General features: G+C 37.7%; 1 protein-coding gene across 1 annotated transcript in view; it reads right to left on the bottom strand.

Moving 5' to 3' along the window:
- Window positions 1-13,463: 13,463 nt before the first annotated feature.
- Window positions 13,464-17,455, bottom strand: part of LOC140235394 (girdin-like) — a 110,357-nt gene continuing 106,365 nt past the window's right edge. The window contains exon 28 of the mRNA XM_072315422.1: window positions 13,464-14,689. Within this exon, the coding sequence (XP_072171523.1) occupies window positions 13,877-14,689 (813 nt within the window). The 3' untranslated portion in view covers window positions 13,464-13,876. The remainder of the gene's footprint in view (window positions 14,690-17,455) is intronic.

Below are 17,455 nucleotides of genomic sequence, written 5' to 3'. Positions count from 1 at the left end.
GTGCATTCGTTGCTACTGAAAAAGAGGTTAGATTACTTCGAATTAATAGGCTAATTGTGATATTCTTCGAAAGAAAAGGTGGCACAGAACGCTACTATACCAGTACCCAGCTTAGAAACCACCACAGGAAAGGCATATCTACGTTTTTAGAAGGCAAGGGCCATCGCATTTTCGAATTTGAAAAGCCCGCCTAACAAGGAAATGCTGACTATGACTTTAGCCAAAGTGTTCGGGGCGGGCACGTGCATGAGAGACATGGAATTTGACTTTTTATTTGATAGATTGTCGTTACTGTTGATGTTTTTAAAGAAGATCATTCAAATGACACTGAAAAGCGTTAAATTCACTTTGCATTGGTTTGGCATTTATCCCTGCTAAATATCATTACAACGCTCACTTAGGAAAACCGTTATTCCTTTGAATCTGCATTGTCTCCAGGACATAGTCCACTTTTGCTAGCTGAATCCATTCATTGACGTCACAAGACAGGCGTGGTCGGTGAGCTTCGGTAGGGTTTCGAAATAGAAAGAATTTTATTCTTCTCGCCTTATGTTGCACAAATTTTCCGTGGGGCTGGGAATTGTAATAATATTGGGTCTCGCTTAATCTCTTTTTGCAATTTCATGAAATATTCTTCGTGTTTAATATCTTTGAATGGGCAGTTTAAACGGTAGTTTGAGACATTGCCTTAAAAAGAAACCACCCAAAAAACCAAGCATGACTTCATTGGACAATGGACCCACATTGACTCCAATGATTGCATGAATGCAGATGGAACGTGGTAGACAAAGGTATGATTTTAGAAAATATTAATAAATGTGAGTTGATTAACAAACACAATTGCTACACGTGACATTACAATGAAATGTGTATCTTGGTAGGCTTACATATGAATTGTATTTCGATCGATAAATCGATACAATCCCAGAGCTCTCTCTCTCTCTCTCTCTCTCCCCCCCCCCCCCCCCCCCCCCTTTGTTCGTGTCCGACTCACCAGGTCTCATACAGAGAGGAAGTTTTTCTTCATTGCATCTCAGGTCATTGAAAATTCCCTCAGAGAAAACTTCAATGCAGTCTTCGTTTCCACCGGCATTATCTTGATGAAAGGGACCCCAATCTTCAGAAATCGAGTGGAAAAAGACAAGTTACTGCTGTTCAGATTAGAGAAGAACGGAATCATTATTAGCCTCTGACGCATAACAAGGTTTTAGTTTGTTTTGTTTTTTAACGCAAGAAATACTTTTTATTCAGCATTCATTGTAAATATAGAACGTGTGTATGTCGATTTGACCATTACTTTTACTTTAGTTCATGTTTACAGAGTGATTAATGTTGACCAAATTGAATTTACATCAAAGTGGTATGTTTTACAATCTTTTTTATCAGGAATCACCCACATTTTTGTTCAGTTTTTTTTTAATCTCGGCTGCAAATCGTATACGTAATCATAGATAAAGGTTTATTTCAACTCTTGAATTATGCCATTAGAATATAAAACATCAGAAACGAATTAAGGGATCTGAAATTTCAATATCTCAAACTTCCATTACATTAACACTACTTCGATTTATTGTAAAGTGCAGTGTTCTCCTAACAATTATATTAATTCATTTCAGCTTTAAACAATTATATTAATCTATTTCAGCTTTGTTCGTCTTTATGTTGTGTTTGGTAAATGTGAAGGTCGTGCACATGCATGTGTTTTGTAACATGTTTATGAGTGTAGGCCCTAAATCCTCTAGTGATTTTAAATGAGTCTGGTCGAGCACGTCAGATACGTGTTAGAACAGAACGTTTTCGGAAAACTTTCCTTCCATGTGCAATACACTTATTCAATAGTTTACAGCGACGCTGAGTCAGTGACTGTTCGGTTTTTGCTGTTTCAGTCCTTTTTTTTATGAGTCTGTAAACTGACATATGAATCTTATGTATTGATATCCAATTTCTTTTTTTTTTCTTTCTTTTCAACATTTCTTTAACTGTTCCTTCTTTCTTTCTTTCTTTTCTTTTTCTTTTCTCCCTCCCCCTTTCCCTACCTTCTCTTCTGTATCATTAGATACTACAAAGAAGAATTTTTCTTTCATGTGCAATATACATATTCAATAGTACTCAGCGACACTGAGTCAGTTGGGGCTGTTTGGTTTCGACCGTAGTCACTTCCTTTAATCTTTTCTTAGGCGTCTGTAGATCTGACACATGAATTGTGTTTAGGGATTTATATGTATCATAAGATGCCATTTAAATTTGTTATATATGTATTATAATATGTTACCACATGGTATTTTATACAAATAGTGAATGGTCACGAGTGCAATGGTACGAGATTTCGCACGAGGTGAAAGATAGAGGCGCTCTATTCAACGAGGCGAAGCCGAGTTGAATAGTGCGCCTCATCTTTCACCAAGTGCGAAATCTCGTTCCATTGCTCGAGTAAAGACCATACACTATTTGATTTATACAACGTCCAAGTAGATCTTTTTGGTCTAAGTAGGCCTAGAAGTCTATATTGTATGAAAAATATAGCCATACTTACATGTGGATCCACTGCGATTCTCTTTCTGGCTTGTGCAATCAGTGTAGATTATCGATACAGGTCACAGCTATACTAGCGCTCATACACGTACACTAGCACTACGTAGGCCTACGTACGCGCATGCATGTACCGCACACGTACCTGCGCTAGCTGCATGCGATCCTCAATATGCAACACACAGTACACGCAGTATACCGTACAATTTCTCGAACCGTGGAATAGAACGAAAAAATCGAACCAAGTTGCACGCAAAAATAGAACCAAAATTGCACGGCGCGTTGAATGGAGTACTTATTTAATATCACGTCACCAACAATCCTCCAATCAAATTACAAGGATCTACTTGGACGTTGTATAAAACTTGTTATTGATGGGGAAACAATAGGGTACATGTAGTCTCTCTACCAGCATATGCATTTTTTTTTCTCTTTATCTTTTCTTCTTTTTCTTGCTTTCTCTCCCTCTCTCTCTTTTCTTTCCCCCTCATTCCCCTCTCTTCCTTACTTCTCGTCTCGTATCACTTGATATAATGAAGACGTTTGGTCATATTTATTTATTTTTACCACTCGATTTGTTTTAACATCACGTGCATTAAGCACACTTACACAAGACCATGGTAAATTGTTTGAGTAGATGCGCATTGTCTCGCCTGGAGTGTGCCGGGCGTTGATCGTGCTAACTACACGAATTTGCATGATTCGGTTGGCATGGTCACTGCATGGCTTGCACCTGGTGGGACATTCCTGCATCAGAAGTTACATGAAGTTACATGAAGGTATGCTACTCCTGAACACTGCATTCCAGCATGTGTCCTTAACTAGGGCACTATCGACAGGTTGTCTTTGTGTCTTTCCCAGTGCAGTCTTTGTATATGTATTTCTTTCTTGTAATTTAATTTAAACACAGTGCAGTGCATAAATGATGTCCCTTTTCTTTTCTGTATATCAGACTTTTCCTTTCTTTTTACCACTTCTAGTTGGGTGTCTGCCTTTTTTCTTTCTCCCTCACTCTCTTTCTTATTTCTTTCTCCCCCACTCTCTTTCTTATTTCTTTCTCTCTCTATCTTTTTATCTCTTATTAGTCTCTCTTCCTGGTTACTCTGTATTATGATTGTGAAGATATTTTAATTGTGTTTTAAATTTACGTGGATTGTATATTATGTGCGACTGCTAAGTTATATTGTTGTAGTTATTTTTTCATGTCTGAATTATGTATACAGTGTACTTTGTATAATTTGTATTGTATTTTTTCACCTGGAAAATGATTATCTTTTTTGTTGGAAGAAAGACTAATAAAAATATCTGTATCTGTATCTATTTTCTCTCATGGACCCATGATTTGGTGAATTCACACGATAAGATTGCATCGTTGCTCGTAAGAAGAAATTGCCTACGATTTTTATCGGAAAATCTGCTGTTCAAGCAACCTCGATATAGCACGGTATCTATGTATCTTCGTCCGCAGAACCTTGTGAATAACATGCTACGGAGTTTCGCTCTCTCGATTGATGTTATGGCAAATCTGTAATTATCCTTTTCAAATACCTCTTTCAGATGACTTGGTAGGTTTGCAACTCTCCGTAGTCCACACCCGATGATAAGAAAGCGATCGCTATATAGTTTGTCATTAATGTAAACCGAATCGCAGATATTCTTTCTATTCTTTCCTCTCATTCTTTTTTTTTCTTTTGGTTTTATTCTCTCATCTCAGTATTCTTGCAAGTTCTCGAGGTGGGTTATTGCTGTTGACATGCACTTTGACCAAGAGTCTGGGGTATTCCAGTTTCAAGTCCAAGTCAAGCGCGATCAAAAGACCAATTCGCAACTTCCGACGATTCTCGGTCTCACTACGTCAACCACTCAAGGCGTCATATATATATATATATATATATATATATATATATATATATATATATATATAATATTATATTATATATATAACCGGGAGGTGTTTGTCTAACCTTTCATTAAGCTGAAAATACTCTGCGTATGACGATGACCAGATGTACACTTTGCCATTCACCCTATCAGCTTCCACATGGAACAATAAGAACATTTATAGCAACACGCAAAGATCTAAAGGCAGCATGCGTCCAACATTGTTGTAAAAAATCCAAGATCATCTTTGTGTGTGTGTGTGTGTGTGTGTGTGTGCGTGCGTGTAGGTCTAAAGTTACGTTCCCCAAAGATTTACAAAGAAGTAAATTTAACTCTGATAGTTTTGCAGACAGACCTGCTGTTCACTTACTGAAATACTGTTGCTGATGTCGATCTTCACCGCACACCCAAAGCATGCTATATCTGGCAGCTCGGTAACAATCGAGCCAAGCTTTCTTTTCTCCCTCTATACTGGCGGCATTTAAAAGCTCCACAACAAAATCATTCTCTGACCGTGACGTGATTTGGAGTAACGCCGCGCCCATCTGGACGCAGCGCGTCCGAGCCTCGGCTTGCTGCATCCTCGTCGGTACAACATGGAAGCAGCGATTCCCGAGCAGCGACCATCCATCTTGACATCTTGATACAGAGGCTGAATATGGGACGGCAAATGAATGGAAGAAAGGATGTTAATCTCATAAGTGGGTGGGAAATTGTAGGAGGAAACACTTTGGTTTGCTCATACTGTTTCTGTGCAAACATTGACATCGGCAATTAAGTTAGTGCTCTTTTTTGCCGTTAGAGGGAATCACATGTGACGGTCACAATCAATGAGGTGATGGCATGAATACTGACAAGAAAGAAATAAGGCAAAGAAATAATGAAGCAGCGAAGAAAATGTATTGCGCTCATACATAACTTGTTATCACTCGAACTAGCATGAAAGTGTAGAGGTGCGTATCATTGTGGTTATGGCGTGACCTAGGAAAGAAGGAAGGGTGCAGACGGGCCATCTCACGAACCAGCCAGGAAGAATAGAATCGGCGACAAATCACAACTCTCCTGACCCTCCGAAAGTTCCGCTCGCCCCCACAACCCCCCCCCCCCCGAAATACATATATAAAATATGTATAAAAAGGCAAGAGAAATGTTCCACTTCCCCTGCTGATGGCAGGCGTTCAAGAGTAACTGACTGCTCCTCATTTTCTACGGGAGCACAGGGCCAACGATAATGTGCAGAACCTAGTCCGAAATCTAGTGGGGTCCAGGAACCAATATTAGCGGTTGTCAAATGACAGAAGATGGCATGGTTTGGCCACGTACATTGTAATTTCGCCGCAACACCCCCTCCAAAACCATCCCATAAATTAATACAGGGTGATGTTGAAGGAGGGCGCAGACAAGGATGGAAAGAATAGCTGGTTTAAAAATACAAAGGATTGGACCAGTTTAACAGAACGACCTGGAGAGCAATTACATGTACTGTATTTTCCTCATGTCCACCCCCCCCCCCCCCCCACCCGGTCCAGCACCTGTGGGATTGTTGAGTGAGTTATTGATACAAGAAAAATGAAAAACCCGCCCATGTTTTCACAACTATTCGCATAATGTAAATATTTCTGGATTGGCCCCTTCTGTCTTGCTCGCATTGAAAAAAAAAAAAAAAAAAAAAAACACACACACACACAAATGTTTCGTAAGCACAATTAGCTTGGACGAAGAGATTCAAGGAATGGAATTCTCGGAAGGTCATGGGTTTTGTTTGCTTTTGGTTTTTTTTTAAGGGCCAAAAGTGTGCGAGGGGAGGGGAGGGGGAGTTGAAGCCCCTGTCCTCTCCTTGTGGCTACGGGCAGTAGGCCGCCTGGAGACATCTATACCTATCCCATTGTGTATGCTGCCCTGTGCCTATACAGCTCGAACGAACATGAGCCCTACACCATTTTGTGAATATGGTTCTCTAGAAAAATTAATATGGAATTATAATTTTATGTTAAAACAAGTATAAAAAGGAGGCAACAGCATTACTTACCGGGAGCTGCTTTCTTAACCTTGCAATAAACACCCACGATTAACAAAACAGTCAACAGCGCATGATGGCTGAAACAGAGGGAGCATAGGTTGGGCATCATTTCGTCAACGCAACCTCTTTCACGAGTCTCTCTGGTGTAGATATGAAGTTCGTGTTCTGTGACTACAAAATCTGACACGCGCCCACCAGATACCGAAATAAAGTTTAGACCTGCCTCTCTATGAGACCTTTCAGAGAGAAACATGTCGTCTGCATGATGAATGTCACGATCATTTAGCGATCCACACTTCGATTTCATTGTAGGACTAAATAATGATATCATAGATCTCACCATAAAGGCCTCCGTGAATGATTCAATGCGAAATGCACGCACTCGTTTGTGGTGGAGGTCAAAACTGCAATGTGGTTACAATGGCTTGCTAGCGGTCGGTAAAGGTTGCTTGTTTTTGTTTTTAAGAGACACAAAATCAATAGCAATATCAATGTCGCTATCAGTTCTTTTCGTCCACCCACTCCTCCTCTCTTTCCTTTCATATCCTCTTTGTTTGCTATACGTCCCTACCAAGCAAAGCCTCTTTTCATATTGGTGGTTTACCATCTACTGTGTAAAATTTATGTAAGGCTTACCTTTTCGCGAAGGTGATAACTTCGTTTATTCCAGTCATAAAAGTGTGGGCGTGAATGTGTCTATGAAAGTACGATTTTGCAGTCATTTTGGTACTTTTGTCATTCAGTTTGCTGATCGGGTCATTCAAATTCGGGGGGAAAAAACCCAGTGTCTCGAAGATGATCATTAAACTTCGCTTTTCGATCGTTCAATTCTGCACTTTGGTCAAACAATTTAGAATCTAGATCATTCAAATTAGAAAGCCCGTCCAGAACAATCGATTTCGTCGGAATGTGGGGGAGGGTGTTTTTGAGCATTCACGCTCATCCGTGTGGAAAAGTTCATTCAATCCGGTTCTGTAATGTATTCAGATTTTATAATATGCATGCTTTGTCCTAAAAAAATTACCCTTAACCACGAAGCTTGCCGGAGGCTTGCCCGACCTAGCAACAACTAAGCGAATTCCTGCCCATGGAATTTAATGGGAAGGAGCAGGTGAATGAAATGCTCCGTTACTGTAGTCTGTTGGAAAAGAAACATCCATATTGTGATAAATTACAAAACGGTCTATTTTCAACAAAGGTACAAGTATAAATTTGACTGACGAACACACGAAATAGACCGCAAAAACCTATCATTGTAATTATATATAAAAATATGATAGTTAACTATCATTGTAATTATATAATTACCAGTATATGACATAGTTGTCGGAACTAATCATGTGTTGAAGAACATATTGCAGGTCATTTATTCAACAAAAGGACAAAAATCGGATTTGTATAGTGTATACAAAGGTACTGCTGCAGAGTGGAAGAAAGTTTCTTGCAACTGATGAACAAATTGCCCACATCAACATAAATAAGCACTGAATTGATCAGTGTTTTATGAGTAGCCATGAAAAAAAAAAAAAAATCTGGGCATACACACTCGGGCAGGATTCAAATCTACGACCTCCTGATCTCCGGACAGGCGTTTTATCGACTAGACCACCGAGCTTCCGCCCGAAAGCCAGTGCTAGTTCTAATCCAGTAGGATCCGAACCTACGACCTCGTGATCTCCGGACAGGCGTCCTTTCCATTAGACCACCGAGCTTCCACCTGTCAGCCAGTGCTGGTTCTAATCCTTTGCAGCGGGATACTGCACAATTATTAAAATTAATCAATCTTATTATTTTTTTTTTTTTACGTCGATGTAGGGCAATTTGTTCATCAGTTGTAATACAGCACTCGACAGTCCCTTAGGAGTTATATCTACCCTCAAGACAATTTTTTTTTTTTTGGGAAAATATAATTCCAGCGGGGATTTTAAGTGTTATATTGCAATATCTGTATAGTGTTTGTTTGTTGTTTTTTTTCAAGGCACGCTATCGCATGACGGTGCGCGATGATACAATGCCATAGGCATACAAATGAATGTTTACATGTATATATAAACATATATCAATATACAAATATATATATATATATATATACACAAATTATATAAATGTATATTATATATATTTATAATATATATATATATATATATATATATATATATATATATATATATATATATATATATATAAAGTATATACACACATATATATATATATATATATATATATATATATATATATATATATACACACACACACACACACACATCAGGACTCAACACTAACTTATTTTGTCTGGTGGCCATTCAGGCCACTGAAATTCTTAAATCTGAATTATTGGTGGCCCGAAAAAGAAATGTAGCAGCCCAAAATAGACAGAAACATAACAATCCTGGACCACCGAAAGACAGCCTTTTGGAAATTTTTGTGGCCCGACATCAATTTTTAGTGGCCTCGTTCCACCAGGTCACCACTGATGTAAACCCTGTATATAATATAATATATAATATAATATGATATGATACAATATAATATAATATGATATAATATGATATGATATAACATGATATAATATAATATAGTATAATAAATATAATATAACATGATCTGATATTATATTATAACATATTACATTATATATACATATATTATATATTATACGGCATATATATATATATATATATATAATATATCTGTGTGTGTATGTGTATGTCAATTCATATATGTATATGTACGTTGAGTATCGATATATAATGTGCAAACTCTTTTCCACGTTTTAGAAATATTTTCTCTTTTCCATGTAGTCTTATCAGTATTGACAAAGGTAGACAAGCTCAAATGGACTTCTCAGATAAACCAGGGGGTGGGATCTCTTCCCACCTCCCTTGATAAACTACAGTACATGTACTGTATATCATAGCAGATTCACCACTAGGTTACATATCTTCACTGTTGTGGTATCACTCATACACTATATTCCAGAAAGAATTCATAGCAGATCAAATGATGGGGATATTTTTATAGCATATCTTTGTTTAATTTCTTCACATTCACTATATTGGCATACACATGCAATAAAACAATATCTTCTATTGTCTCCTTAAGACCGTCATAATACCACATTGTGTATCATAATCAATGAATTTCTCAATTTACTTCACGCGAGACACGGTATAATCCTCCGGTAGTATCATTATTCCAAAATACACCAACGTCAATGAATGTACATATCCAAAAAACCACACGCCACAAAAATGCTATTCTTGTCAACGTACTACGATATTCAGCTAACATGACATTTGGACTTCAGTTAGAATAACAAGTGTCATAATACTAACAGAATACACATACTAGCACCTGAGGTTTCTGTTTGATCTTTGCTGTTGTTATTTAACCGCATTGCAGAAATGACATCTTCTGACCACTAACCCCCCCCCCCCCCCCAATAACTGAAATATCCCATCATGGTAACATGCATGGAGAAAATAGCAGTACCCTCAGACTGCAAAATGCAAAACGAAATTGTTTGCTGATGGCTGCACCTCAAAGGATCGGGACTTTCCACCTTGCCAGCATGTAAAATGATGACATCAAGAAGCATGTGGTACAAAAGCATGAAATTGATTTCCTTATCATTATTATCATTTTCATTGTTCTTGTCCTCAATTCCATCCAGTTTACCTTCAAATCCAAATGACGATGATCATGTTCCATACGTTATCTATTCCGATGGCATTCTGAAGATAATCTACAAATAAAATTGCACATGGCCACCAAACATCAGCATCACACAAAAAGGTTACCATTGAAATTTTACAGACGCAATCAACATAACGCAATGGTGAGGCGCCAAATTTGTCCCCACGCGTACCTGGATATAATGCATTCCTTTTCTAATCATGGCTTTTAGAGTAAAGAGTAAAGATCTATTTCAACTAGAGTGTGTCACTCTGATATATGCGGACTCTTTGGAAGAAGTTGGTGAAAATTTTCACCTCGACAGTTACTGTACTATTTTATTGCCATATGATTCACGTTTAGCACATTGTAAAGCAGAATCGGGAGTTCAAACTTTGGACAGCATTCCCTAATGTCGTGTCAAAGGTACTCATAAAAATAGTTTCCACATCTGTCGTAATTGGGGTTCAATTTGGTGTCATTTTTATAATCGTGCATTGTGACACGTAAGACAAAGGTTGAAAAGCACTTGGAAGAAAAGATTGTCACAACACGATCATATGGCATTTGTACGAAACATGAAAACGTACAGATGAATAATAATCTCTTATCTAAAAGTAATATCTAAATAGCTACTATTGCAGAAAAAAGCCGTGGAGAAAATTGTTAGCAACATTTGTGCATCCTTTCAGGATGCAAAGCAGCTTCAATTGACAAAAAAAAAAACAACAACTTTAGAGCACAAGTTGCTCACTGTCAAACAGACTAATTAATGCTCTATCTCTCTATTTCATAGATGATTTGTAAAATTATTTACAGATCTTCTCTACTTCTGTCCATAAAATTTTCAACACAGACATGAACAAAATTATATACAAAACATTTTGCTGCATGAAAATAAAGAAATGTACATGACAAACATAAATTGTACATAAAAAAGAACGCATACAGGTTAAATCACAGTGCCCTGAACAACACAAAAATCTGTTTGATTTCGTATCGTGTATATATATACATATATATATATATATGTATACACACACACATATAGAGATTGTTTGCAGGGTATGATCAAAATCATTTACATGTAAGCTGATTTCAGCACATTTGGGCATTCATTACCACACTTTACCATAATGCTGAATTCCTACGATCAATACAAAAAGTAACAATGAGTCAGAAAGTCATGAAATATACCGAGTTCAGGCCGACTTTGCTTATGCACGCACATCTGATGATAATCAAGATTTAAAACAAAACCAAAGTAACGGTGTACATGCAAATGCATGATAAATTTAATCTACCAGATCATGATGGCAGTTACGGTTTCCCACGGAATTCTTCCCCAAGGTTGACAAGATTGGTGGCAGATAAATAAAGACATAACACTTAATAAATAATACTATAAAAAGGAACATACATGACTGTAAAGAGAGTGTCCATTGTGCAGCCAGGTAAGATCCCACATATGGTGTGCAGCCAACATTTTTAGGAAACAGAAAAAAACAAAAGGCATTGTGCTAGTTTTTGTCATGTTCAGCTTCACAGAATCTCAAAAGATTTCCACTTAATTGAAACTGTAACAAACTGTTAATAATCAAACAATAATGCATAGGAACACAAGCCATTATGTATTTCCTTGTGTATACACTCTTGCTTTATTCATATTGGTCTGTTTTAAAACCATTCCAGAGCGCAAATGTCAAGTCTCTATCAAAAATGTCATAACGTAGCTTGATTATGTCTTAAAAAACAAAATATGTAAACAGTCAAATCAATCCTCCAACAAGACACACTAACTGAAGTATGAATTCCCTTGAAGTGTGTGAGGGACATTAAGTACATTTGAAAGCCCGGGAAAAAAAAAAAACACAAAAAACACTAAAAGTCAGTCACATCACAGCATGTCTGGAATGAATAGCAACTCCATATGATATTTTCGTCATCACAAGAAATAACAACCATTAAAACAAAAGCAATCCCATGAATTGCGATTTGTTCATATTTGTACTCCAATCACTGGTGAGCTATTGATGCAAACTTTGAATGACAAAAGAAAGCATACACAGAACTCTGTCATGTTTGTGTTCATTTCATTTGGAAGCCAATCATTACAAAATGATTAAAAACTAACTTGAATCTTTGAAAAATGTTATACAATTAAATATGAACTGCTGTGATCTCAGAACAAAATCTTCTGCTGCCAACACGACGGCTTGCTGTTCTTAACCCCCCCCCCCCCACACACACACAAATACATTACACACCAACTGTGCATTGAATGTTATGTGGAATGCTGATTCATCACTCAATGTTTATAGAGCCAGAGAGTTTCTACTTCATCTGTGTATACTCGTGTACTATAGTATCACACACTGAGAGACGAGGTCCACAAACTATCATGGCATCTGGACCCAGTGGGAGCTACACTATGGAATTACTGCCATCATATGAATGTTGAATATGACAAATTTTAGATTGAGCATGCAACTACTCTGTATATCTTGGCAAATGAAAGTAAGAGAAAGACTTCCTAGTCATTCTTTTTTTTTTATGTGAAAACTTTGTTTTCATGCATGTCTTCTTTGACAGGTTGAATTGTCCATTTGCATAATTGTGATAAGGCAACATCATTAACTTACCTGGGACTCAAAAAAAAAAAATACTGGAGGTTATCGTTGGTCCATGTTTGGATGTATGGATGTCTGCTAACTCCCCTCCCCCCCCCCCCCTTGCCTTTCCCTTTATGTCACGAGGACCATTCTTCTGATTGGCTACTAACACTACTGACCTTCAGATTCACCTTTGACCTTGTGCACAAAGTGTCAATGCTCCTAAAAGCCAGGATAGATTCTCTGTCACGATAGCATACAAATGAGCTCACATCAACAATAAAGGCATACAAGAATGATGTCATTCTCTGGAATGTTGTGTGTGCGAATTTGGTCTTTTTTCTTTTCAGTCTTGTTTTATCCTACTGTGTCTGTGTGGAAATTATGAACTTTGCTGGTGGTATTCCTGTAGAATGTTAAATGTGGACTTTTCATCTTTGGGGTATAACAGGGATTGGAAAAGGGTAGCTGTGTGTCTCCATACATATCTGCACTTGAATTTTATCAAATTGTGCACTGCTATCTTCTGTGACATTGTGATAGCTTTCACTATTTCTAAAATTTTTAAGTCAGTATCAATGGCAGTGAACAGCTATTTTATTTCCTCATTCAGTACAGACTCTTTCCATAAGGTCCCCTTCACTTAGCAATAAAAATTCTGCCACACAAACAAAGAAGATACCTACATAACCATGAGAGGTACAAGTCTCAATAATTAGGTCTTATTGATACCCAGAGAACATCAATTTCCATCATTTCAGCAAATGATAACTTTCCCAACCAAGATGACATTCTTTGGTCTCTGTGTGTGTGCATGGCTGTCTGTGTGTCTCTGCATACTATGTGACACAAGTCCATTGGGATTACAAGAAATTTAATGAATATGACGGTCACATAGTTCTGATAATTTCATGCCTGCTGAAAGCTGCATGTATATCATGTCACAGTCATACTCTGTTTCACTCATAGGATAAGTGAGACTGGCAGTCTAAAGTCTATGGCATACCAAATGGATCACAGATCACCAAGCCTACTCCACAGCTCACACGGACACACGAAACTCATTTGGCCTTCGCTTCAGCTCCGTCAGGAACGACATGCATTTGAACATTTCTGGCAGGTTTATAACAAGTCATGACCATTATTAACCATCTCACTTTTAAACACATCCATATTCATACCACACAGAGTTCTTGGCTTTGGCGGGATCTTTGTCCTTTTCATCCGGCTTGTTGCTGGAGTCTGGCTTAGATTTCAGTGTTTTGTCTGTGGCTGACACAGGCCTTGATTTGGGCAGTGGGACGGGTGGTTTCCTGCTGGACACTTTTCCTTCTCCACCACCTATTCCAGCACCGCTACCACCAGCACCAACGGTGCCACCGCCACCTGTCTTTCCCGGCGACCTACGGACATTTGACGGGCTTGAGTCTGGCGAGCCTCCGATGTTTGCTAGACGAAGTCTCGCCTCCAGATTTGCTAGGTTTTCCTTGGTGAGCATGTCCTTGCCCCTCGGCCCTAGTTGTTCGGTTGACTTGCTCACGTCCTTCGCCACGTTTTCTAGCGGGGCTGTCTTGGCAGTGACTGGGGCCCCGTCGGGATATTGCGCCTTTGGCTTAATGACTTTCTGTCCAGCCTTCTGAGGGATGGCGTATGAAGGGACGGATGCCACCTTGCCGTCCTCTCGGGAAAGTTGTTTAGAGTATGGTCTCGGGGTGTAGGCTGACGACCCAAGTCCAGAGGACCCCTTCCCGAGCATCGACTGCCTCTCCTTGCGAGGAGATTTCACCGTGACAATGTGGTCCTCCTCATCGTCGAGCATTTCAAATTCCACGTCCTTCACCGTGCGTTTGCTTACGTCGGGAGCACTCTCGGTTTCGCGGGCAACTGTGACTTCAATCGAGTCTTGGGAGCCAAAGGACCTCTGGGTGGCAATGGCTGCGGCGGCGGCTTCGGCCTCAGTTTGAGGCGGATGCTGCATAGAAGGAACAAAATGGTAGAGGAGGTGCTGTAGGTACGTTGGTGGGCTTGGCCTAGCTTGCAGTGCCATTCTGCTATCATGCAGACGTCGCAAACATTCTCTTTTTCCCACATTCCATTTTCATGCAAGCAAGCCAATATGCGACATGCTTGTCATCACAATTCACATGAAATAAAAGATAACACAAGATATAAAAAAAATCATAATGTAAGCGGAAACAAGTCATTTCAAATCCTACTTCAACTACAAGAATGGACATTCAACAGCCAAATCCAGATACTCGATCTTTGAAGTCAGTCTGTTTAAAAGTGAAGAAAATGCTGTTAACTGGCAAAGACTGTTTCACCACATCTTGATAAAGGTTAGAGTTCATGTTACAGTGTCTACAGAATCTAAAATGCGACCACAAAAGTCTATAATTGGATGTTGTAAAGAAACCTGCCCATATCAAAACTACTTACTTGCACTTACTTGCATTCTATCCATACACAACAAGACGATGATAAGTCTGCTCTATTGTACATGGATAACATGCACTACATCTCTTCTATAGATGAGTGAACTTCTACAGAGCAATCCGATTTAAATCTTATTACTCACTTATATCAAAACCCTAGCCACAAAAAAAAACAAAAAAAAAATTGGGGGAGAAATGAAAGAGACATAGATGAAACATTACAACCCTACATCAACATAACAATTACGATACAATAAAATCAAGGAATAACAATAAATCAAGGTATTTCATTCCATGCAACACAATCAAACTGCTGTGAAATGGTATGACAATAATTTCTCGGATTCTAGCAAATTCTACCTCATGTATGGTCTTGAAGGATGCAACATCGTACAATATTAGACATGACACAATGGTTAACTGCTAGTACACATACACAAGTGCACACATTAAAAGTCATCTAATCTACTGCAAAGAGTGGATTTGGGATACAAAGAAATAAATGCACACTGGACTGCATGCATGCAAAAGATTCCACAGCCACATACACTACAGGAAATGAGGTTGAGATTGATGCAAGACGCAATGCAGGCAAGAAAGGTCAAAGGTCAAGAAGAATAACCAATGTGACATGACTTGGCCAACCCCCCTCAAACTTTGTATATTCTACTTCACATTAGCCTTCGGTCACACTCTGTCCTTTAGTTAAGTCTACATGCTACTACTGTACAGTAGAAAAAGTCTCTCTTAAACAACCAATACATTTCTTGAATTTGAGAGGGTACTATTCATATACAGTATATGTGAACAGAAAAAAAAAAAGACAAAACACCCAGATAGCAGCAGTGAAATTGTAAGACTGAGTCCATGACCATGCTGCGGATAATCACCAATTGAAATCATTTTAGGTGAAGGCTACTCAATTATCCTGTATTTTCTTGTTCTATTATTCAGGTTGTGGGAATTACTGTACAGTACATACATGAACATCCCCTTAACCTATCCTCTTTGCATATTTTCCACACCAAAAGAAATCTAAATGAATGAAATGTGAAAGAACATCATCAATACTTGTACAGGAGACAAAATCATGTCCATTTTAATTAGCACAAAGCACCAAAAATGTACACTGAGCAGAACTGCAAGGGCAGCATTAGAAGGCTAGTGTTACATGAAAGAAACTGCAAATTTGACAACCACAAGCATTACTACAATTGGTTGATCTGTCGATCAGACAATCACATACACAGTAAACCCGGAGAAAATTAGAGAAGCACACTTGCTTTCAACAAAGAGTTGGGGCAAATTAGTGTGCAAGAGAGTTACCACCTACGTACTAGGAAGATTGATGGTGCTTTATTTCATATTGCCAATAAAATTTGATGTTTCAGAGAGATCACATGTTAGAAAGTAAACGATTGTATGTAGGTGACTGTGTTATTATTTTTTTGTTGTTGAAATGATCTTTCTTTATTTTCTTCTTCCTTTTTTATTTTCCGAGTGAATGGGGGAAGGGTTTATAAATGTCTCATTAACCGATAATAAGAGAACAAGCATGTGTGGAGACTTTCCTGCATCTATGTCTGTATGTTTCAGTGAGGCTATTGCACAGTACCAATACAAAATTGTACCATTATTGGGGATTGTCACATGCATTCTATATGAGTCATGTGGATAGCTGTGAAGCATCTGTAAGTCATGTACTGTTCAGCTTCTTTTACCACATACACCCATATGTTATAAAATGGATCATTTTTTTTTTTTTTTTGTAATAATGAGCTGAAGATTTTTTTTTTTTTTGGGTCTGTCCTTGTTTCTTGTACAGCATACAATGCTCATATAATCAAAGTGTCACTAATTGAATTGATTTTGGATGTTTAGGTGAATACAGCAATCACAGTTAAAGTACAAGTGTATATGATTGAAAATCACTTTAATATCACATGTCATTGTACATGTCGACCTAGGTGTATAAATGGGTACCTGCTAGGGAAATGCTAGGGAAATAAGAAGAATAAAGAAGACATCATTATTATCATTATTATTATCATATTATTATTATTATCATTATTATTATTATCATTATTATTATAATTATTATTGTTATTATCATTATTATCATTATCATTATTATTATTATTATTATTATTATTATTATTATTATTATCATTATTATTATTATCATTATTATTATTATTATTATTATTATTATCATTATTATTATTATCATTATTATTATTATCATTATTATTATCATTATTATTATTATTATTATCATTATCATCATCATCATCATCATTTTA

This window comes from Diadema setosum, chromosome 1 (genome assembly GCF_964275005.1).
Source record: "Diadema setosum chromosome 1, eeDiaSeto1, whole genome shotgun sequence".
Lineage (NCBI taxonomy): Eukaryota > Metazoa > Echinodermata > Echinoidea > Diadematoida > Diadematidae > Diadema > Diadema setosum.
This window is presented reverse-complemented; position numbering and strand designations above follow the sequence as displayed.